General features: G+C 36.6%; 1 protein-coding gene across 1 annotated transcript; it reads left to right on the top strand.

Annotated features, from left to right (window-relative positions):
• The first annotated feature begins 2,667 nt into the window (after nucleotides 1–2,667).
• LOC129884035 (OVARIAN TUMOR DOMAIN-containing deubiquitinating enzyme 1) lies at nucleotides 2,668–23,521 on the top strand. Its single transcript, XM_055958435.1, has 9 exons — nucleotides 2,668–2,822; nucleotides 12,089–12,293; nucleotides 15,130–15,195; nucleotides 15,271–15,354; nucleotides 15,469–15,591; nucleotides 22,486–22,538; nucleotides 22,654–22,703; nucleotides 22,791–22,891; nucleotides 23,102–23,521. The coding sequence occupies exons 2-9, from the start codon at nucleotides 12,114–12,116 to the stop codon at nucleotides 23,360–23,362; spliced, it is 918 nt and encodes a 305-aa protein (XP_055814410.1). The 5' UTR covers nucleotides 2,668–2,822; nucleotides 12,089–12,113; the 3' UTR covers nucleotides 23,363–23,521.
• The last annotated feature ends 1,362 nt before the right edge of the window (nucleotides 23,522–24,883 follow it).

Here is a 24,883-nt window from a genome sequence, read left to right as displayed (position 1 = left end):
TAAATTCATCATTTGATTCCTAGAACCTAGAACTATGGTTGGTAATCATTGGGGAAAGGTTTGAACTGAAAACTAAAAGTGGAAAATAACCCTAGGGTGGGTTAGGATCATGGGTTTGGCCTAGGATGTGAATTGTATTATATTTCATAATAGTTAGTCTATTATGTTGATCCTTTATATGTATTTACTATTTTCTAGACCAAGAACGAGAGGAACGAACCCGAAAAGGGAAAGCTTTTGCATTGTAAGTTTGTTGAAGCTTGAATTTAAGGTAGGTGATAGTTTTTGTTTCTCGTATGTGTTTCATATACTTGTTAAACTGCTTCATGATATGCATATGTGTATATGAATAGGGAGACATGCTAGATTATGTGTGAAATGATCACTTGCTGGCTTATTTTGTGATGATCTGTTCTTGGTGATATAATGTAAATACTGAATGTATTTGTGAATGTAGTATATTTGGATCGAGTGTCACGTTCCGATACATAAACTAAATCGAGTGTCACGTTCTGACACATATTTGGATCGGATCTCACGTTCCAACACAAAATTGATTGTTTGTAGGTCCCTTGCGAGAACCCTTTTATGAAGTTATAACATGTTAAAAATATTGAGTCGTGATCTTTCTGAATATGGTTGAACATGAGATTGGTTGACTTATTCTATATGTATGTGCTTATTGTGTAGAGTTTACTTGTCTATAATCATTTTACTAGCTAACCGCGTGATCCCACCAATACACCATTATTTTGTGTACTGATACTACTCTTGCTCTACCTTTTGTTGAATACAGGGCATATTCAGCCGGCTGTAGAGAGACCTCGCCTAGAGGAGTAGAAATCTTGTTCAAGTCTAAGGTTGAGCTATTCTGGCATGCTGTCGTGGACTTTCTCATTTGTCTTAGTCCTTCGTCCGGGACTCAGATGTTCAGACAACTGTTTTAGTTTATGATTTCTTTTTGGGAGTGTTTCCCTTTTTCGATATTGATATTTGGTTAGAGTTTTGGTACGAGCACTTTCAGTTCCTAGGATGTGTTTACTTCTGCATTTTTTGGGTTGATAACTAGTTTTTTTTTCTAAGTTCATGAGAACTCAACATTTATTCTTGTTTACACCTATTTTTCATGCTTAAATTGGGAATTCTTTGCAATTAGTGTTGTTGGGCTATTTAGAATGGTTCTCCCACCAAAGAGTTAATATGGGTGCTAGTTACGACAGGTTGGGTCATGACATACTTGAGCCCGACATCTGACCTCGACACCCAACACCTAAATCGGGACTCTACTTCTGAACTAAGACTTGACCCTGACTCTTGATCCAACACTTGTTCCACGACTCGATCTAAGACTCGACTTTTGACTCAAGATCCGATCTCGATATTCGACTCTGGACCCAACTCGAAATTCGACTCCAATATCCGACCTTGACACTTGACACCTGACACTAATTTGGGACCATACTTCCGACACCAACTCCCAACCTAAAACTCGATCTTAATCTTGGATTGGGACCCGACTTTCGACCTGAGATTCGACCTTGCACCCTACTTTTGAACCGGCATCTGACCCTATCCGACCCTAAATTTCGACTCCTAATCGACCTCGACTTTTGGCTTGAGATCCGACCCCGATATTAGAACCTGGATTTGACTTGCTAACCAGGATTCGATACCGACTACCGACATAGGACCCGACTCCAACTTTTAATTCAGGACTCGACTTTTGAATAAGGACATGACCACGAGATTCGACTATCGAACCAGGATCTGATATTGACACTCGACCTTGAAAATTGATCAAAGACCCATTTCGATACTTAACCTATAACCCAACCTCGACTTTCGATCTGAAATCCAACTCTGACACTCAACATGAAACCCCACCCTAATACCTATATCGATACCCAACCCTGACACCCCGAAATCTTACCTTGATTTTTAACTCGGGATTCGACACTCAAATTGAAATCCGACCCCCGATTCGATCTGAGATCTAGGAGTTGGGTCTCGAATCATCTTGAATTTAGGAAAAAAGATTAATGACGGAAGGTTGTACCTCATTGAATTGTTGATTGAACATTGCCTTTATTGAAAGACTCTATACAACAACAGCATACCTAGTGAAAGACTCTATAATAGATAGAATTATCATTTACTATTTTTCTACAATAATTATCATTTACTATATTTTCTTTAAATAATTATTATTTAATTATTATGCAAATATATAGGACTTTGAAATTAATTAAATTTATAACTGTTAAATATTCACTCCTTAAGAATATAAAAGTCGTTTAATATTTAATGGATATTTTGATTGACCAATATTATTAAACGTGTAGAAATTTCCAATTCATAGTTTATTTGAAATAAATATAATGTTAAGCTTCCAGTATTAATAGGATAATATGTATCATACAATAAATTTAGTCCCAATAGAAATATGTTTTATTTAGTCCTAATACAAAAATTATATTTAAAATTATATTTATACCCATTAATAATTTTTTAGATGGAAATTTTTTTAACTTAAAATGCAAATAAGTAAATCAACTTTTAGTGGATATTTTGATCAATCAATATTTATAATAATATATATATTAAAAAAAAAAAGAGAGAGAAAACAAAGGGTTAAGAGTGTTAAAAAGTAAAAGAGGGTGTTTAGGTTAAATTTTCTCATTTGATGTCCTTGTGACGTTGAGTGCTCTTCAGAAGTCAGAGACCGATCTGTAGTTATCTTCCTGGAGATCTGATTTTCTTCACTGCACTTGTTCTATTCAGTACTCGATATCCCCATCAGCACCAGGTGTCAATTTTATTAGGTATGAATTTCAACAATTTGGGTTCCGTTTCTTGATATCTTGTAATTTGCTTATACCATTTGGATCCATCTGTTTATGTTTGTTGAACATTACCTTTCTTGCTTAATTGGTACATTCTCTAAGAATTATCTTTGTGATGCACATTGTGATGAGTATAGAGTAATGCCAATTGTGTTCTGAATGACTGACCAATTAACTTGTGAAAACTAATGCAGTTTAACCATTTTTTCAATAAAGAGAAGAAAAAAGAGTGACAAGTTATCATCTACCCGAATAAGTAACGAGTAGTTTCCCAAAATGGCATCGTACTTTGTATACAGTTATAATTCAATCAGAATAGTAGTATTATAGAGGTTATGGGTGCGGCAGAAAATTCTTCTTGAATATGCGGAGAGCTCTTTACAGTTTTTCAATCTCAACTTTACGAAATGACTACACCTATGCTAAAACCGACTACTCAGAGGATCTCATCTGACTGTTTGTTCAGCACACTGAATTTTGTATCTTTGCAGATCCTAGTTGTGAGATATGCATTGCTGGAAAATCTTCTCCCCAACTACTTAGTGAGAGGAAGGTTAGGAGATTGACAATAGATGTAACAACATATAATGACTTGATATTCTAAAAAGGAACTTACTTTTTGGTAATTAACTCACTTTTTATTACCATAGTAAGATATTTACAGCTTACTCAAGATCAAAATTAGTCTTCACTATACTGGACATGCCCGGAATCAGTGAAGACTTGCTAATTAGCTACTGACCAACTAAGCTTCTTTACATGGGATAAAAATTTAAAGACTGCAGCTTCCTATCTAATCTCTGTAAAAATTTCTTGAATGGTCATTCCGACTATCTTCACAGGTTTCCCTCTGATTGCAAAAATTCCTTAAAATCATGGTGCAAGTACATGTATACATCTTGTATTTTCCCAGCAGGGTGGAGAATAAGATTCGTTCTCCTAGACATTTCTTCATTAAGCAATAAATAGCTCATGATTTGATAAGCACTGGCAGCAGCATCTTGAGCTCCATGGAGAGCAACAAAAGTCCACACTCCACAGACCCCCCAATTGACCCCAACGAGTAAACTCTCCTTGTGCTTCAAGACTTGTAATCCAAGGTTTATTAGCAAATCCTTTTTGTCAATCTTGAGTATTTTCCAATTTATTCTGAAGTTAACAGAAGTTGAGTTCTTCTCCATTAAAGATAGATCTAATAATTGCCATTGAAACCATCCAGATGTTACTAAATCTTTTGCAAGACTTGATGATTTCTTTACCCCTCTTGTACTCATGCAATAATATTATAACCAGTTTATTATACATTGCTGTATCTTCTTTTTCTCTGCTTCTATCCCTGGCAGGCTTCGAATGAGGCTTTGAAGAAAGAGATAGAGGTTCTCACGAGAGGATCTTCAAGAGCAAAGTCTAAAAAACAGTTTCCAAGCCGTAAAAGGCAATGTGAATTTCTCCTACCCTATGATTAGACGGTTCCTGCTCTCAGGTCAGGGTACAGAGCTAAGTGAATCAGATAAAATAGCACTTCCTAGTCCGAATCTTGGAATTGGTTCACGCTTGAAAGCAATTTTGTGGTCAACATTTTCCAGTGCTTCAGCAGGTCTGGCCTTCTCTTTTTGTGGAATCGAGCGAGATGATATGCTGAAATGGGTGCTAGCTTGAAAACCGCACAAAGCAAGGGTTTCGGTTGAGACACTGATCGGGAAACAGGTTACCAAGCAAGTGAAACTATACTCGCCTCTTCTCCTTCTTCTCCTCTTGTACTTCCGTTCTTCTTATTCTCCTATCCGGAACCGGAACAAGCATTGCTTTAGCAGCCTCACTTTCTTAGCTTTAGACCGGTAATTCTGTATCCACTTTCCAGCCGGCTGGGAAAGAATTATACCTTTTTGAAAAAGGGAACTTACGGATACCCCGAGCCGACATACAATCACTCATTTCTTCTGTATTCGGAGCGAGAACCTAGAGTGACCTTTTCTGAAAAACTATTCTATTCCTTTCTTGCAATCATAATAGACTTTTGCAACCAAGGTCATTCTGTAAATTGTCGCCGCACTCTTGCTCCTGCTTCTATCAACCATCCATAGGATTTCATCATGCCATCCTGCAATTTTTTTGTGTTGTAGTAATACAAGAGAACAATTGCTCAATTGTCTCATTAGCCTACTGACATATTGGGAAGAATTTTTTTGTGTTGTAGTAATACAAGAGAACAGTTGCTCAATTGTCTCATTAGCCTACTGACATATTGGGAAGCTCTGGTCTTCAATCATGCCCCATCTAGCCAGTCTGTCCTTGGTATATAGTTTGCCCACTGATACTAGTGTCACCAAGAAAATTCACTCAGGTGAGCTTGGGTTACTACAAGTTAATCTCCTCTATGGGGCTTTAGGATATTCTCCTAGAATCTTTAAATACATCTTTTTGATTGAGGAAGTCCTTAAAGTCTCCAGGTCAGCTTTGGTCATCCCTGCTTCTTCAATGTGTGCTTTTGCCTTGAATATCTTTTGTACTACCAACTAGCTTGTTTAGGAATCATCTCCCATAGGGCTCCTCTGTTATCATAGTCGGCGTGAATCCACTTAACCCACGATATATCCTTCTTTTTAGTTGGCTCCATAGGAGTTTATATAGTGCTGCCTTATGCCACATATGTATATTCAATAAATTCATATCTCTTGCAACCTTTGGTAAACATGTCTTTCCCATGCTATCAAGACCATCTTTAACATCTCAAGGTTCTACATATCTATTCTATTACTTGAATAATATTTTTGGGAGGTAGGAACTATTGTGACCAATAAATCTGTATGGAAAACAAGACTGATTTGATTAGTTGTAGTCTTCCAGCATAAGATAACATTTTAGCAGTCCAAGATTTGATCCTTCCTAGCATATTGTCCAACAAAGGCTGGCATTGAGCTATTGAGATTCTTTTGGAGCTCATAGGGACTCAAGGTATCTAATCAACAATTCTCCTTTCACCATTCTTGTTGCATCCAAAATCTGCTATTGGACAGTCATAGGCACCCCTCCAAAATAGATACTACTCCTATAAATTGGCATGTAGCCCAGATGCTACTGAGAAGGTAGTGAAGCATTGAAACATAACTTGGATAGAATTGCTATCTCCTTCACTAAAGAGAAGTCATCAACAAAGCTCAACTGTGTAGTTTTCATCCTACCACACTTTGGATGGTATTTAAACTCAGAGTCCTGCTCCAATGACTAGTAATCTACTCAGGTATTCTATTTCCAAAACAAAAAGGTAGGGTGACATAGGGTCATCCTGCCTTAGTCCTTTCTTAGCATCAAAATGGTGCTGTAGGAGTTCCATTAGTCAAGATAGAATAGGAAACAGTTTTCAAGCAACACATGATCCGCTTCACAAAGTGGTCAGGGGAATGGAAACTGATTAATATTTGGTCCATGTAGGCCCACTCTACTGAATCATAGGCTTTTTGGGTATCTATTTTCAGCATGCACCTAGTTGACACATTCATCCTATTGTAGCCCTTCACAAGTTCATGACTAAGTACTATTGTCACGACCAAACCCCGTAGGCCGTGACTGGGGTTCGACCTGGACCCCCGTATACATAACTATCAGATGTAACAACAGGTATAAGAACTATACATAAGAACCCTAGTGGGTGATAATGTCTTCATATACATATAGCCTCTTTCATTGGTCTCCTGAGGAGTTACTACCAGTCATATCATGAAAGGATGTGCAAGCCGACAAGGCTGCCATAGCATATTAACCTTTACAATACATCATGTAGACACAGCTAAACAGAACTTACACATACAACCCACACACACATGTCTATAGACCTCTAAGAGTATCAACGGTATCATATGGCAGGATAAGGCCTCCGCTGTACCCCTGAATAAACGAACATATACACCAAAAGATCAGTACCAACTAGCTAGGCTCCGACACAATGGAGCTCTTCCCACAATCGCTGACTGGAAATCCTAAGCTGGCAGATCTCCAAAACGCGTATCTGTGCCTGCGGGCATGAAACGCAGCCCCCTCGAAAAGAGGGGGTCAGTACGACATATGTACTGAGTTGTAAAGCATAAAACATCATAAGGAGATTACAGTTGACATAGGAATGCAGGGGACAAGTATAACAATTAATAAATTACTGTACCTGCATCTTATAAAATGGAGTCATGTACATCATTGTCACATACCGTACCCGGCCCGTTGTGGGACTCGGTGTTGCAAATGTATCGCTATATTTTCATATGCATGTCTATATACTGTATTCGACCCTTTAGTGAGGGACTCGATGAACAGAGTAGTGTACATTTATATCGTACTCGGCCCATCATGGGACTCGGTACCATAATCATATCATCATGTCATATCATCATATATATCATATCGTACCCGGCCCTCCAGTGAGGGACTCAGTGCCATAACCATGTCAGTGTCTCATCATATCATCGTATACATATATCATACCCGACCCGGGTTCGGTGAATAATCATATCATCATATCATCTCATCATATCATTGTATACATATATCATACCCAGCTTAGGACTCGGTGAAGATATAGTAAAGCTGCGCCCGATATCATTCCCGGCCCATTATGGGACTCGGTGAAAGATGTGTTACAGTATGCACGAGCAGAGTAGTGAGAAATCATATGTAAATTAAATCATCATCTGAGACTCAATGAAACAGTCAAGTGAACCGTCACTTGAAGACCAGGGTAGTAATCGTCTCAAGTACCCTCTAAATATCATTAGGGATCATATCAACTGAAGCCTCAGGAATTATAGACGTGCATCAAGATAATGCTACACAACTTATGAAATCAGAGACCTTTGTCATCATGGAACCCTTAGGAATAGGAGCGTACGCATCCAATTACTACTCAACATATAGATGGCTCGAGGGTAGTAGTTCAACTACTTCAAGCCTTTTAACATTCAGAAGTGAATACGAGTCACGAGTTATACCCTGAGCTTATGAATGGGGTTACCCTAAAGTGCATATTACATTTCACTTAAATCTACGACATGTCAAAAGAAAAGAAGGGATAGACTTTACATACTTGCTACTTTCTATCATATAAAAGACTTGAGAGGCAATAACTCAATTATTGTAAGAGTTCTAACATCAAGAAGTGGGTAAGAGGCATGAATCATACTCAGAGCTTTTTGAATGGAATTATCCCCACATTTCATATACAAACCACTTATGGCTAAGACATGCCAAGAGAAAAGAAGGATAGCTTTACATACCTCTTATGGATTAATCGTAACCATGCTTGCTTCGTCGCCCTCTGAACCTATTTAACACGAAAGTAATACTAATATTAATAACCTTCGACTTTCCAGCTTCTAAATCTACAACCAAGCTCCATAGGAATCATTTCCTCAATCGCCCTTCTCGACTAGTCTATTAGTTAGTTAAGAAGTTAACGGAAATCGAGCAGCATCTCCCCTATAACTCGCCCTATCCGAACTTTCAATTACACCTCCGATTAGTACAGCCATATCAACAACAACAACTAGCAGCTATGTACAATTAAACCACTTCAATATTATGCAATATAGGCTCCAAACAGCCCGCCCAAAACCATGACACCAAAAGAGGGTTTTCAATCTTTATTTCGTAAAATCTTAACCATACGGAACGGGACATGATGTGGTTGCAACCAGCAACACCCACACCTCTTTTTAATCACGTTTCCAGCCCTTTAACTCACACAAACTAACTTCAAACACAACACCATGTTAATAACAACACTACTCAACTTTAATCCAACTAGAACGACTTCAATTCCGTTTGTTTACAACGTCAATCATAATTATGCAATTCTCTTACTTCCAACTTCATTTAACACAAGTAATCTTTCCATTACAACATCATTAACTCCAATTCAAAAGGAAGAACCTTACCATGCCGAAAATCGACCTCGAGAGCTCCTTAACGTGGCTGAAAATTGGTGGGCTGCTCGCTTCACTTTCTTGCTGCCCCAACAAGTAAGTTCCGTTGTTAAACACCTTTATTTGATCGGAGAACACTTTAGATAATTAATTTACGGAGAATGAATTCCTTAGTCATTAACTAGGTATATATACCCTTTCTTAGATGGTGACACATGTCAACCCCTAAGGGTGACACGTGTCCAGCCCTTATTGGGCCACCACATCTTCTGAACATATAAATTCTTTACTGGCCAGCACTCCACCCTATACAACAAGGATGGTCTAACCACCACTTTGTAGAGCTTACCTTTAAGTTTAGGTGGTACCTTCTTATCACACAAGACTTTTGAGGCAAGCCTCCATTTCATCCAAGTCGCCCCAATGCGATGTATGACATCATCATCGACGTCTCCACTATCTTGGATGACGGAGCCTTAGAACAAAAGGTCAAGTTGAAGGTTGCACTATGGTCCATTGTTTCAAATGATCTCACACACAATTGGACTTCAAGTGTATCTCCCAATATACTAAGAGTTATAGGGTGTTTGTATATCAAATTAAAGACCTTTGAGTCTTGTTTACAACGCATCAAACCATTCTTCATTCGAAATTTTCTACAAGAAGTTATGTGTCTTTTACTAAAGTGTAGCCGCCTGATGAAAAATGTGACTACACTTTAAAGTGTGAGCCACACTTCCGGCAGGATACCTGGCAATTTACCAAGCAAAATGTGGGCGAAGGTGTGGGGCATAATGCTAGAATGTGTGGGCGCACTTTAAAGTGTGGGCACACTTTCTCAGGATCTATATGTATATGCCATTCCGAAATACGTTCGTCATATTTCTTTTGGATGGATTTTGAGATATTTTCTCCTCACCTCCAAACCATCCAACATCAAGGTAAGTTATTCCATGTAATTGTCAATGACTACTACCTATCACAAGGATACATTGATCGAATTTATATACAAATTCTACAAAACACTATTTTCATTCTACAACTTCTTGATATGTATGCGACTGTAAAAAAGGAGTAGGCTGCAATTTTTTAAAAATAAGGCAAAAACCTTAGACAACATTTTTTACCATATTCGGGTATATTTTTAAAATTCATAATTGAAGTTTGAACATTAGTTTTCAAATTCATTTGATAGTAGTTTGAACATTAATAAGCTCACATTGTAATATTTGTAAAACGTTTATTCTAATTAACATATGATACACGTGCACTGCACGTATTCGGAAACTAGCATAATTATAATGATGGAGGTGGGAGGCGTGGTAGCGACTAGTAGTGTGATAGTTGTAATGACAGAGGTGGTTGGTGGTAACGGTGGTTGACAATGATAGTGATGATTGTGATGGTAGTAGTTAGTGGTAGTCAGGGGCGGAACCAGAATATTTGATAAGGGGGTTCAAGAAAATTAAAAAGTAAGGGACTGGATGAAAAAAGTAAAATGTGCCATTGTCGAGAATCGAACGCGCAACCGCGGACTCAATCACAGGCGCCTTATCCGCTGATCCACAATCTCCATTTGTTAAGGGGATGCAAAAATAATATTTGTACATGAATAAATAAATTCACAGTATATATATAGTGCAATTTTCCGATGAAGGGGGTTCGGTTGCTACCCCTCGCACCCCTGTAGCTCCGCCCCTGGTGGTAGTGGCGGGTGATTGTGGATAGATTGGTGGCAGTAGTGGTGGTAGCGACTAGCATTAGTGGTGGTTGATAACGGTGGTGGTTGGCGGTAATGGTGGTGGTGATTGTGCTAGTAGTGGTTGATTTTCTTGTTAATGCCTTTGACATGTAGATTCTTTGCTACCATTGTGTAGATGGGTTTTGCAATGACATATTTTAATTGTCAATGGCTCGTAGTAATGTTAATACTATCATAAGTGTCAAAAACACACCTAAATTATTCCTCTTTTTTGAGTTTCATACCTAAACTATTGGAAGTGTGAGTTTCATACCTAAACTATCACTTATTAGTTTGAGAAACACACCTCAGTGATGTGTGTAAAACACTCTATTTTTTTTAAAAACCTTGCCACATGACATTCACATGGATAAAATATTCCTTTTTGACAAAAATTAGATAAGCTATTAATATTAGTTGTAAGTTAAAGATTAAAGTATTTTTATCCCAAAATAAAAAAATATAAAACAAATTACTTTTTTTAAAAAATAATTTTTTTTAAAATAAAATTTAAAATATTTTGCTCAGGCACTGCAACCCCCATCCCCCACAATCCCCGTCTTTTTATTTTTCTAAATTTATTTTATAAAATATTTTTTAAAAATTCAAACTTCACTCCCTCCCCCATTCCTTCCTAAAAAATGTTATTATTTTTATTTTAAAAAAAAATATTATACCCACTCCATCTAACCCTTCACTCTTAATTTATATATATATATATATATATATATATATATATTATATATTTTTTTCTCTTTTAGAGTTAGATATGTACATATATTTTTAGGGAAATATTTTTTCCTACTTGCGTACCGAATATAATAGAAATAAAATTTTATTTTAAGAAAAGTCTTGTGGCAAGTACAAAATACTTTCCTAAAATCATATATATATATATATATATATAGATAGATATATAACACACAAAACGAGAAAAAAATTGAAAGAGGAGGATTAGCTGGGGCAAGGTAGAATTTTTTTTTTAAAAATAAATAAAAATATCTAAATTATTATTTGGGGGGTATGGTGAGAGAAAGAGGTGAAGTGAGGTAAGAAAAATATTTATATTTTATTTTATAATTTGTTTTAGGCAGTAGATAGTAATACTTTAATCTTAATTTTAACTAATTCTAACAATTTATTTAATTTTTGTTAAAATGGAATATTTTGTTCGTGTGCAGTGTAATGTGATAAATTTTTTAAAATGAAAGGGAGAGTGTAGTACACACACCGTGATGAGAGTGGTATAAAAGAGAGATGTGTTTCTCAAACTAATAAGTGATAGTTTAAGTATGAAACTCACACTCCCAATAGTTTAGGTATGAAACTCAAAAAAAAGGAATAATTCAGGTATGTTTTTAACACTTATCTCTACTATCATTGACTAGTCCTTTTTAATTGGCTACTACATTTTTTTTTGGCAAAAATAATTGGCTGCTGCATATCTTAAATGCAGGAGTAGTCGATATTCAGTGTACTGATTCTTTTCCCATGGTCAATGATTTGTTTTCTTATCTGGTGATTTATAAATAAAATCCACTAGACTACTCTGATATTTTGTGCAATTCACAAATATAATTGGTGTTTCTGAGCAGGAAAGATATCGGATCTAACCATCAAATGAAGAAAGATATGCAGGATCAGGAAGGGGATGTGGCTGATGCAGAAAAAGAAACATTGACATCTGTTCAAACGTCTGAAGTTGATGACTGGAAAAAATACAAGGATGATGATATTATGCAACAGCACTCTGCCATACAGGCTGAACAAGCTGTAAAAATTCCATTTGTTGGTGATAAGGCAAGTGTGATCCCGTCTTGGAAGCATTAACTTATTTGATTCTGATTATTTATGTTGTTTATATTCAAGGTACTAATTTGGTTTAAACCATAGCTCTTTCTATCTCGGTTACCTTCTCAACATGTTAGTGTTCTATAATCAAATGAGTCTGATTCCTGCAGTTTTTATGTGGTGTATCTAATTAGAAGGTTTGTGCGTAGGCCCATGGGGAATGAGTTAGTTTTGTTTTTGATTGGATGCTAGGTCAGTTCTGTTAACAATCTTGAAGGAATTTCTTCTTCTTCTTTAGATGAGCTAATTATGTATCTGAGGGCAAAGGTTTATGAGAGGAAATATCTTTGACATAGTTTATGCTGATTATACTCTACCTGATTCTCTATAGTGTTTTATTTCAATTAGTTTTCTTGTGTTCTGGAAACCAAAAAAAGGCATGACTTATCAAGTAAATAAAGGGGTACAACATATTCCTGGACTGATATTTTGCCTGATTTTCTCAAGATTCACCTCTGCACTGCAATTTATGGATAGTTTGATGAGCAATAATAGAAGGTGAAGGATCTAGTAGGTTGAGTAGCTTTTGATATTTTTTTTATCCATGTCGAAACTTTTATGCTCCTAATGTTTTGGTGCTTCCCGACAATTAAATACTTGTTAATCCGATGACCTCCCACATCATGTTGTGCCAGAATGGTATTTCCTACCTATTCATGCCATTCTCGGTAGTAATCTTGTCAAATACGAAGGTGTAGCTGCAATAGCACCAGTTTCTATATGTCGGTTGGCTTTGCATTTTTTCAATAGTATGCAGTGTTGTCAAAGGCGCACTTTAAGCGCGCTTAAGCCTTGAAGCGAGGCTCAAAACGTGTTTAGCGCTTCGCCTCGCTTTATGTGCACTTCAGTGTGGTCATCAAGGTTCTAAGGCAAACTTTTCCTTTCCAATGAGCCTCTTTTGAAGAAGTGATACTACAACAACAACAACAACAACAAATCCAGTATAGTCCCACCATGTGGGATCTGGGGAGGGTAGAGTGTACGCAGACCTAATTCCCACCTTAAAAGGTAGGGCAACTGTTTTCGAAAGACCCTCGGCTTAAGAGAGAAGAACAAGGGAGGGGAAACAAGGAAAACAAGACATAGGTCAGTAGAGCCAGACATATAGCAAACAATATAAAAATATGAATAATGAGAGCGATAAAGTCAGGGTAGGAAAGATCGGGGATAAAGGAGCATTAACTACTATAAATAAAATAGGATACCCAAAGTAAACTGGGCCAACTAATATAAGCAGTAATCCTATGCAAAAAACATATGTTAATAAACAAATGAGCTCGACTACGACTACTATGGAGAAAAGATAGGCCACCTAGCCCACTATCTTAGTCTGAGTCCTCCACAGCCTCCTATCTAAGGTCATGTCCTCGGTGAGCTGCAACTGTGCCATATCATGTCTAATCACCTCTTCCCAATACTTCTTCGGCCTCCCTTTGCCCCTCCTGAAACCGTCCATAGCCAACCTCTCGCACCTCCGCACTGGAGCATCTGTGTCTCTCCTCTTCACATGCCCAAATCATCTCAGTCTCGCTTCCCGCATCTTGTCTTCCACCGATGCCACTCCCACCTTGTCTCGGATATCTTCATTCCTAATTCTATCCATCCTAGTGTGCCCACACATCCACCGCAGCATTCGCATTTCCGCGACTTTCATCTTCTGAACATGAAGTTTCTTGATTGGCCAACACTCCACCCCGTACAATAGAGTCGGTCTAACCACCACTTTGTAGAACTTGCCTTTGAGTTTTGGTGGCACTTTCTTGTCACACAGCACTCCGGAGGCGAGCCTCCATTTCATCCACCCTGCACCGATACGGTGTGAAACATCGTCATCGATATCCCCATCTTCCTGTATAATAGACCCAAGGTACTTGAAGCTTCTTTTCTTTTGAATGGCCTGGGTACCAAGCCTCACTTCCCCGTCAGCCTCACGCGGCAAGCCACTGAAACTGCACTCCAAGTATTCTGTCTTGGTCCTACTCAATTTAAATCCTTTAGACTCCAACGTCTGTCTCCAGCCCTCCAGCTTGTCGTTAACTCCGTTGTGAGTCTCGTCAATCAGGACTATGTCATCCGTGAACAACATACACCAAGACACCTCACCTTATATTTGTCTTGTCAATTGATCCATCACCAGGGCGAATAGAAACGGGCTAAGAGTCGATCCCTGGTGCAACCCCATCGTAACAGGAAAGTGCTCCGAGTCCCCTCCTACCGTCCTTTCACTTTATCATACTTTTTTTTTTAATTTCTTTGGTTATATATTTGTCATTCATGTTTATAATTATTGGTCTTGGACTAAACATATATATTTGTATCTTTTTCTCCCTCTGCGCCTTTTTTCATTAAAGCCCATACTTTATTTGCGCTCTGCGCTTAAAGCCCCAATGGACCTTAGAGCTTTTTTGCGCTTTTCGCCTTTGATAACACTGATAGTATGTATGTACATAGTTCCAGATTTTGCCTGATTCACCATTCTCACTTGGCCTGACTGACTGTGTTTCCAGCAAGTGTCTGCATGCTGTGAAACCTCTCGCAAGCTAACTTCAGGACATTTTTCATCTTTATGCCTTGCTGATATATCATTCTGTGGTTTCTCCATGGTTTACGATTTCTTCTGCGTTTTACTTGTGGTTTCTAGAACAATGGAGATTGCTAAAGATCCTTATAGAAAATATTGTAAAGAGTTAAAGATACAAAAAATGTTGCAAGTTTTTCTCTAATTAGTTGAACTTCAGTAAATACATTGATTAATTAGAGTATTTTGGCGAGATGATATCTGCAGGAACCTTTATCTTCATTAGAAGCTGAATACCATCTGGGAAATTCAATTGTGCTGAAGAAAATAAAGGTTTGAACATTATATTTATGTTTTTTTTGGTGATTGTTCTGCATTTGTCAGTATTTGATGCAACTACTTCTGCAGGTGCTGAGTGAACAATATGCTGCCATTAGAAGAACGCGTGGAGATGGGAACTGCTTTTTCCGCAGTTTCATGTTTGGTTACCTTGTATGCTTAATTTCTTATTCTGCATGTTATTTTGTAATACATATGTGGCTCTATACAATGGACTTTGATTTTTGGCATCTTTAGTTACTAACGGATCATGTATTTCAACTAAAGGAGCACATTCTGGAATCACAAGATCACAATGAAGTTCATCATATTAAAGCTAATATTGAGGAATGCAAGAAGACACTTCAAAGTTTGGGCTATGCAGAATTCACCTTTGAAGACTTTTTTGCAGTAACTTGCCTTTTTTTGCAATTACTTTCTTTCTTGTTAGGTGCACTTTGCATTTTGCATAAAACTGTCATTTCTTGATGCATTGAACAAAAGAGTTTTCAATCTATTTTTCGGGTGTATGTTAATTGTGTCTTAAGTTTTAAATGATGTACCATCAACTGAACATGAAAAAAAATGGTGAAGTTGTTGCTTAAAAGAATTCTTCACCGTTCCAAGCTTAACATGTAGCAATATTAGTTGAGGGATGCTCTCTAATGATGATTTTTCAAGAGATACTGTTCAATGCACTTTAATAATAATAAAATGAGTTGTTGATTAATTAACATGATTTTAGGAGACTTTATTTTTTCCTTTCTAGCGTAATTATAGGAATAAAATATTTTCTTTTATAAATTGATTGTTTTTCATTAGTCAGTTTGCATTCACTTGTATTAATACCCCTTGTCATGGGATGTAAAGACACTGAAATGCAACGAACTTCTCTCTCAAGTTCTATGGTATTAGAGTCATTGTTTCCTTTTGAGGTGAGTTTTTCTCCCTATAGTACTGGGGTTCCTTTTTTCCGAAAAGAGGCCGAGTTTGCTCTCTCCTTGAAGCTGCCCGTAAAGGGTACTTATGACGGGATTTTTAGCCTGCCCACTAAGTTTCAGATTTTTTCGATCCCAAAGGTAGGGTTCTGGCGAGATAGACCTGGTTTTCCAGTGAGAGAAATCTGTCTGATGATTTTTTCCAGTTTTTTCTTGGCACAAGACATAAACAGACACTCAAACTTGGCCTCAGCTGGTAATTAGCAGTCCAATTCTGAGAGTGTACATTTAGATACCTCAACTTGCCTCCATTGAGAACACTCCAACTTACAAAATGATCATCTAGACACCTCTAAAATTTATTTGTCATCTCAACGTCACGATACACAGTGGGAATGAGTTGGATTGTTTAGTTGCCAGTTGAGACCAAGTTGAGGTGTCTAGATGTGCACTCTCAAAGTTGGAGTGCTTACTTGCCAACTGAGGCCATCTTTGTATTATGCCTTTTTTCTTCTTCTCTGAGTGACTTTTTTTTGAACTGGTAACTTTGTATATTTCTCACAAACAGTACATAGGCTGTACTGAACCATCTTTACAAAATTTACTTCAAAATCCTGCTAACTCGTACCTAACTTGAATCTAGAACATCAATTATGGAAATAGGGTCATTTGAATATATTCGATTACACCAAAAGCATAGTAACAAAAGGCAGTTTAGCTTTATCTTTTACATACTATTCTCTATGCTATCAAAACATCTAGCATTCCTCTCCTTCCAAATTGTCCACCAGATTCTCTGAGGGACTGATTTGAAGATATTTTCCTTCTATAGTTCTTGGAAATTCTATTTTTTGCTTTGAAGTTATATTAAAATTACGGGGGAAATGACTTGTGTAGACACTTTGACTTATCATGAAATTCAACATCTTCGTGACAATTGACCAAACTTGACTCACCTTTTGTTGCTGCATCTAATTATGTGCAATCAAGCACTGCCTTTACTGCTGACCTTAATTCTTCCATTGTTGATTCTGGTGCAAATAGACACATGGATGGCTAAAGCTTTCAAAACTACTCTCCCAGTCCCAAGGGGAATTATGTCAGAATAGCCAATGCCTCTTTAATCCCCATCTCTAGAACAAGTTATGTTATTTGTTGTACACTTGATATTACATTATTATTCATTCTTCATTTACCTAAGTTTTCTGTTAACTTGTCATCTGGTATCCCCATCACCAAAGAATTAAGTTGTAGTATTGAGTTCTTTCTTGATCATTGTGTTTTTAAGGATCTACAAACAAATAGATAGTGGTAAATTGCATGATGACTTATACATGTTTGCTGGGACTTGAGACTCTAGTCTAGCCTTTTTGGAGGAAATAAGAATGTCAACCAAAGAAATAATCCAGTGGGATGGGCGGTTGGGGAACTTTTTTGTTTTATACTAGAAACTCTTACTTTTGAGTGATAAATAAAAGTACTACTCCTTTTACGATTATTCATTCTGCTGTAGGGGTCCTACTTCTTTGTTTGGAAATCGATGATTTGTTACTTTAAATTGTTACACTATGATGACTTGGGTGTGTTTGTTAATGGTCAAAAGTAAGATTTTCTCTTGCTTTCAATCATTATATGATGATTTGTACTTAATATAAGGCTAAGATAAAAATGTTAAGAACTGACATGGATAAAATATTTGATTTTTATCTGGAGTTCAATTGGATCATCCTTCACACTAGTTATCCTTACACTAGTGCATAAAATGGGTTGTTGAAAGAAAAAAAAACAAGCATATGTTAGAAGTGGCAAGATCTCTTATGTTTACATTGTATCTACCAAAAACCTACCCAGGAAGATGCTATTCTAGTTGCTGCCTATTTTATTAGTAATGTCACTTAAAACCCTCAATTTTTAAAGTCCCTTAGAGGCTTTAAAGGGGTGAGAATAAATAAATTGTTCCTCCAGAGGTATTTGGGTTGTCAGCTTTGTTTACACTAGGATTTTTGGAAAACTTGAACCTAGAGCCTTTAAGTGTCTTTATTAGGAATTATCCTACACAAAAAGGGTACAAATGCTATCATCCTCCTTTAGAGACCAAGAAGGAAGAAAGAATGATTCTCCCAAGTTTCACTGTGAAAAACACTACCACAGGGGAAAGGAAGTTGGAGAAAGAATTCATTGGAAGACTGTTGAGTGTTTCGATAGACATGATTTGATAATTTACTCAAGGAGAAATTGAGTAGAAGAAGCCATTATGCAATCTGTTGAAACTGAATCCTCTTCTGTTGGTGAGTTATCTACATTTCCTAATGAGTTAGATTTGCCTATTGCTTATAGAAAATGAGTCAGATCTTGTACCAAACATCTTTTATCTAATTTTTTCTCCTATAATTACCTATCTCCCTCATATAGAATCTTCGTTTGTCTGTCTCTTTTGTGTCTACTCCCCAGAATTGTAGGAAAACCAAGTTATGATTGAAGAAATGAAGATCTTGTCAAAAAAATGAGACTTAGGAACTTGTCACTTCACCACCAGACAAAAGTTGGTTGGTTGCTCATGGGTCTTCACTAGGAAGCATAAAGTTGATGGCTCGATTTAAAGATTCAAAGCAAAATTGGTAGCTAAAGGTTTCACTCAAAATTTGTGGAGTTAAATATTAGAAGACCTTTTCCCCGATAGCAAAGATGAATACTATCAAAATTCTTTTCTACCATGCAAGTAATCTTGATTGGGACATATAGCAGTTACACGTGAAGAATCCTTTTCCAAAGTGATTATCTTTTTTGGTCACCAACAAAGCAATGTCGATCACACTCTCTTCATAAGACATCAAAAGGTAAACTCACCCTTCTCATCGTTTATGTTGATGACATAGTAATGATGGGAGATGACCATGACCTTATTGAAGAAGTTGTTTGCACTAGAATTTGAGAGTGAAGATGTAGGTAGGTTGCAGTATTTCTTGCGGATTTAGGGTCGTAGATCAAAAAGGCGAACCTTTATTTGTCAAAGGAAATATATTCTAGATTTCTTGAAAGGAATTGGTATGATAGGGTGCAAGCCAATATAATCGCCCAATTGAAAACAATTACAAGTTACAAACATGGGTTGGTGGAGGGTCAATGATAAGGAGAGATATCAGAGGTTGGTTGGAAGACTTGTTTTATCTCTCACGTTAGACAAGACATAGCCTATTTAGTTAGCTTGGTGAGTTGGTTTATGCATGATCCCTGAGATCCTCATATGCAAGTTATCTTTCACATTTTTCAGTATCTGAAGTAGGCTCCTAGGAAAAGTTTGCTTTTCTCTAAACATGGTCACCTCCCGATAGAAGCTTTCACAGACGTGGATGGATTGATCTGGATCTTTAGATGACAGAAGATCTACATCCGGTTCTTGTACACTAGTAGGAGGAAACCTAGTTAATTGAAAAAAAAGAAACAAAGTGTAGTTGCGAAGTGATTATCTTTTTTGGTCACCAACAAAGCAATGTCGATCACACCCTCTTCATAAGACATCAAAAGGTAAACTCACCCTTCTCATCGTTTATGTTGATGACATAGTAATGATGGGAGATGACCATGACCTTATTGAAGAAGTTGTTTACACTAGAATTTGAGAGTGAAGATGTAGGTAGGTTGCAGTATTTCTTGCGGATTTAGGGTTGTAGATAAAAAAGGCGAACCTTTATTTGTCAAAGGAAATATATTCTAGATTTCTTGAAAGGAATTGGTATGATAGGGTGCAAGCCAATATAATCGCCCAATTGAAAACAATTACAAGTTACAAACATGGGTTGGTGGAGGGTCAATGATAAGGAGAGATATCAGAGGTTGGTTGGAAGACTTGTTTTATCTCTCACGTTAGACAAGACATAGCCTATTTAGTTAGCTTGGTGAGTTGGTTTATGCATGATCCCTGAGATCCTCATATGCAAGTTATCTTTCACATTTTTCAGTATCTGAAGTAGGCTCCAAGGAAAAGTTTGCTTTTCTCTAAACATGGTCACCTCCGGATAGAAACTTTCACAGACGCGGATTGATCTGGATCTTTAGATGACAGAAGATCTACATCCGGTTCTTGTACACTAGTAGGAGGAAACCTACAACAACAACAACAACCCAGTGAAATCCCACAACGTGGGGTCTGGGGAGGGTAGATTGTACGCAGACCTTACTCCTACCAAGGTAGGACGGCTGTTTCCGAGAGACCCTCGGCTCAAAAAAAAAAAAAAAAAAAAAAAAAAAAAAAAAACGGAAAAGGGGGTCAGATAAAGTTAAAAAAATTCAAAGCGCTATAGAAAAATAAATCACGAAGGCATCACAGATAAAATAGAGTAATCAAAAGTACTGAAAGCAATAAATAGTAACAGAAATAGCAGAAATGAGAGTACAAGGAATTGTAATGTGCTAGTGCGCCTATGAATAGGGAAGAATAACGATACTATGTACTAGCCTTCTACCCTAATGTGGGTCCTCCACAGCCTCCTATCTAAGGTCATGTCCTCGGTAAGCTGTAACTGAGCCATGTCCTGTCTAATCACCTCTCCCCAATACTTCTTCGGCCTACCCCTACCTCTTCTGTAGCCATCCATAGCCAACCTCTCACACCTTCTCACTGGGTCATCTGTGTTGTTGTTGCAAGATCAAGTACGAAAAGCAAAATATAGAGCTATGGCTAGGGTGTTTTGAGCTTCTTTGGCTACAAAAGTTGCTGGAAGAATTGAGAATGTTTGAAAAAGGGAAATTTTTCTTGTACTGCGACAACAAAGCTGCAATGAGTATAGTTTAGCATCTTGTTCAATATGACCGAACAAAACATAGTGAAATTAAGCGACACTTCATCATAGAGAAAGTTACTAGTGTCACCTTGAGTTTGCTTCATGTACCGTCAGAAAAACAGCTAGCGTATGTTCTTACAGAAGGCCTTAGTAGGATTTTTCATACTTTGGTTTGCATGTTTGGCATGTGCGACCTATGTTGCTTGCACTCTTCAAAAAGGCCACCGGTGCACGTTAGATCCTCCTTAGTTTAGTGTATTATGGAGGATTTGACACGGGTGCAGCAGCATCTTTTAAGAGTCCGAGCAACATAGTATGTGTCATCTTTGCTCCAACTTGAGGAGGAGTGTTGATTGTGTTGATTAATTCGCATGATATTTGGAGACTTTATTATTCGTTTTCCCAGCATAATTATAGTTACAATTTTTTTTAAAAATGTAATCAGTTAAAATTACTTGTATAAATGCCCCTCTTTAGGGGATTTAAGGACATTGAAATACAAAGAAGTCTTTCTTCTTTCTCAAATTCTACATGAATAAAATTGACATATCCTTTCTTATTTACATTCCGGAGTTGGAATAACCAGATTATCTTATTATTGTGACTTGCAAGAAAATGTTACAAAAGTTCAAGCTCCATGGGTGTTTTCACTCCCAACTAGATATGCAACATTGTGCTATAATTTTCTTTGACAAGTGTGAGGGTTGTTGGCGTTAATCAACTTTTAGTTGATACATGGGTATATTGGGTTGAACTCCCAGTTTCACTCCATTTCGTGAGGAATGAACTTCTGAGTTCTGATACTCTTGTATTCGTGAATTTGAATCCTATGTTCCTTTTCTTTTGGTTCATACCAAGTTGTTGCGGAGCCAATACCTTCTATTGCTCAATTTTCATCTTGATCTTTCTTGAGACGTGTTCCTACATCTTTTTTGTTTCAATACCCTGAATCTTGAATAGTTCATTCCACAGATATATATGCCAGGAAAATTTTGCTTATTGCAGTTCTATGTGTCATAATTTGGGCAAGGGCTTTTAGTTAATCTTCTCACACATTCCTGCTCCAGAATTCCACACCTTTAATTTATTTTTTGACATCTCTAAACCTTTTTGCTTCAAAATTTATGGCAGGGATTTGACCAATAATCACTAGCCTGTATTTTCCATAAAGGTGGATAAACAGTAAGGGCTTGAATAATTATGATGATAGAAGGGATAATTGTATTACTAATTAGTAGTATTCAGTATCTAATTTTAAAATAAAAACCAGGGAAACTGCATGCCTAGGAGTTGCAATCTTGTTGATTAAATTACATTTTGTTTGGTGGGAAGTGAATTTTGAAGGAAAGATCTGATATTGATGATATGTTGGACAAATACTTTATTGTTGTTGGAGCTTATATTATGTCACTCTTTTGATAACTATTATTCTTATCATCACTCAGATATGTTGTATCCCTATATCTTGAGTAATCTTTGCTCGTTACTTCATTCCTGCATTGCCTACATCGGAACCTTGCATCATTTCCTTCATTTGATTATGAACTTTGTCACCCTGAGGCTGTTTCATCTTTTTGGATTAATAGTTATTCCTCGAGCAACTTGATAGTGTTCTTCAAGGTAGCGAAGATTCCATAAGGTTTGGATTTTACGTTTTCGAATTTGAATTTGAATTTAACTGGGCAATATCTTAATGCTTCCACTGGTGAACTGGAATCAGTACTCAAAGAATAAACTTGGTTTGTTTATTGCAGTCATGATGAACTCCTGTGCAGAAGTCGTGATCCGTCAATTTCGGACTATGGTATTGACCGATTGGCGACCTTAGTAAATGTGAGATTATAAAGTGCTTTATTCTTTTCTATGTGACCTGATGATGTGTGCTGTTTAGTTGTTATGTTCTTCAGATTTGTAACATCAGGTGAAATAAGGAAGCGCTCTGAGTTTTTCGAACCATTTATACTAGGACTAACAAATACCTCAGTGGAGCAGGTTTGTTCTTAAAACATTTTTTGGTTTTTCAGACTTATTCTTGTACCATTGAACATATGCTTATAATTGTCCAACTTTAACCATAATGTCCACTAAATATACCAACTTGTATGAGTACTTCCTTGCAACCTGTATTGTTGAACTGGTAGCTTTTTGGTGTCCCACTGTTATTAGAATCCAGGTGTTAACCCACCTTATTTGAAAACACAGTTTTGCAAGTCAGCAGTGGAACCCATGGGTGAAGAGAGTGATCATGTGCAAATTATAGCCCTATCAGATGCATTGGGTGTACCAATCCGTGTTGTATATCTTGACCGAAGCTCATGTGAGAACAACAGCATCAATGTAAATCACCACGACTTTATTCCTACTAGCGGCAAGGTTGGGAATAGTGGTGTTTCCAAGACCACAAATCCATCTATCACCTTGTTGTATCGCCCAGGACATTATGACATTCTGTACCTTAAGTGATGTTCTTCAGCCAGCACTTCTTAGCTTGTTTCATTTAGTTTGTGAAAACAATCTGACAGTGCAAACTTTGCTTATAGACATTGACATGTATGATCAATGGGTATAGAAACTTGTGTCACCAAATCCTCTAACCTATCAATAATCTGACTTCATTGATCAGGGCCGAATTGTAGATAAGCGGAGCTTTCTTAATCCTCTCATTATAGATAAACCAGAGCTTTCTTAGCTGTGGATTATCTTTGAAATTTTCTTTGTGAAATTATAGTGAAGTAAATAACGGGAGACTTATCAGCAGAGATTGAAATATTTTTATTTCGGTCTTAAAGGAAATGTTAGAAAAAACGGAAAAGAGCCTAAAATGCCCTTGAACTATTGAAATGGTACAAAAATGCCTTTCATGCATCTATTGGGCCTAAAATGCTCTTGACATCCACCTTTAGGTTCAAAAATGATCTTTTTTTTAACGGAAAAAGGGCATGAGCGTCATTTTTGAACCATTTCTAATAGTTCGAGGGCATTTTAGATTTTTTTCGTGATTAAAATTTTGTTAAATAAATTTTGATTTATAATTAATTTTAAATAATTAAATTGTAACCAATAGATGGATGCCACGTGTTTAAAAAAATTATTTAAATTATTGAATTAAAATTTTGTTAAATAATTTTTGATTTATAATTAATTTTAAATAATTAAAATTGTAACCAATAAATGGACGCAATGTGTTTAAAAAATTATTCAAATTATTTAATTAAAATTTTGTTAAATAAATTTTGATTTATAATTAATTTTAAATAATTAAATTGTAATCAATATATGACCGCCACGTGTTTGAAATATATAAATTGGTTCCAAACACGTGGTGACCATATATTGATTACAAATTAATTATTTAAAATTAATTATAAATCAAAATTTATTTAATAGAATTTTAATTATGGAAAAAGATCTAAAATGCCCTCGAACTATTGGAAATAGTACAAAAATGTCTCTCATGCCCTTTTTCGTTAAAAAAGGTCATTTTTGGATATAAAAGTGGATGTCAAAGACATTTTAGGCCCAATAGATGAATAAGAGATATTTTTGTATCATTTTCAATAGTTGGAGGGCATTTTAGGCTCTTTTTGTTTGAAAAAATATCAACTTTTTCAGAACAAAATTTTGCCTTGATTGTACCACAAATATTTCTCTATATTCTTAATTCTCGTACATGTACTACCATGATTTAGTATACTCAAAATTTTGAAGCTCCACTTGTTACTTGTTTTCCTGCTGGCAAATGGGTATTAAAAAAATTTCAATAATCAATATTTAGGAGTAGTTGCAGAACAAGAAGAAGATTTGGTCAGTTTGATTTCTTCACTGAAGCTGAAGAAGACGTCTCTATTCAAGGATTCCTTGTCAATTGCAGAACATGGCTGGATTTCCTTGTAGATTTCTTCGCAGGCCTGATGTAGTGTAAGGTATAATAAGGTTGTGCGCAACTGCCATATAGTGTTCATAATCTGATAGACCAGCCTGTTA

This window comes from Solanum dulcamara, chromosome 1, assembly GCF_947179165.1.
Source record: "Solanum dulcamara chromosome 1, daSolDulc1.2, whole genome shotgun sequence".
Taxonomy (NCBI): domain Eukaryota; kingdom Viridiplantae; phylum Streptophyta; class Magnoliopsida; order Solanales; family Solanaceae; genus Solanum; species Solanum dulcamara.
This window is presented reverse-complemented; position numbering and strand designations above follow the sequence as displayed.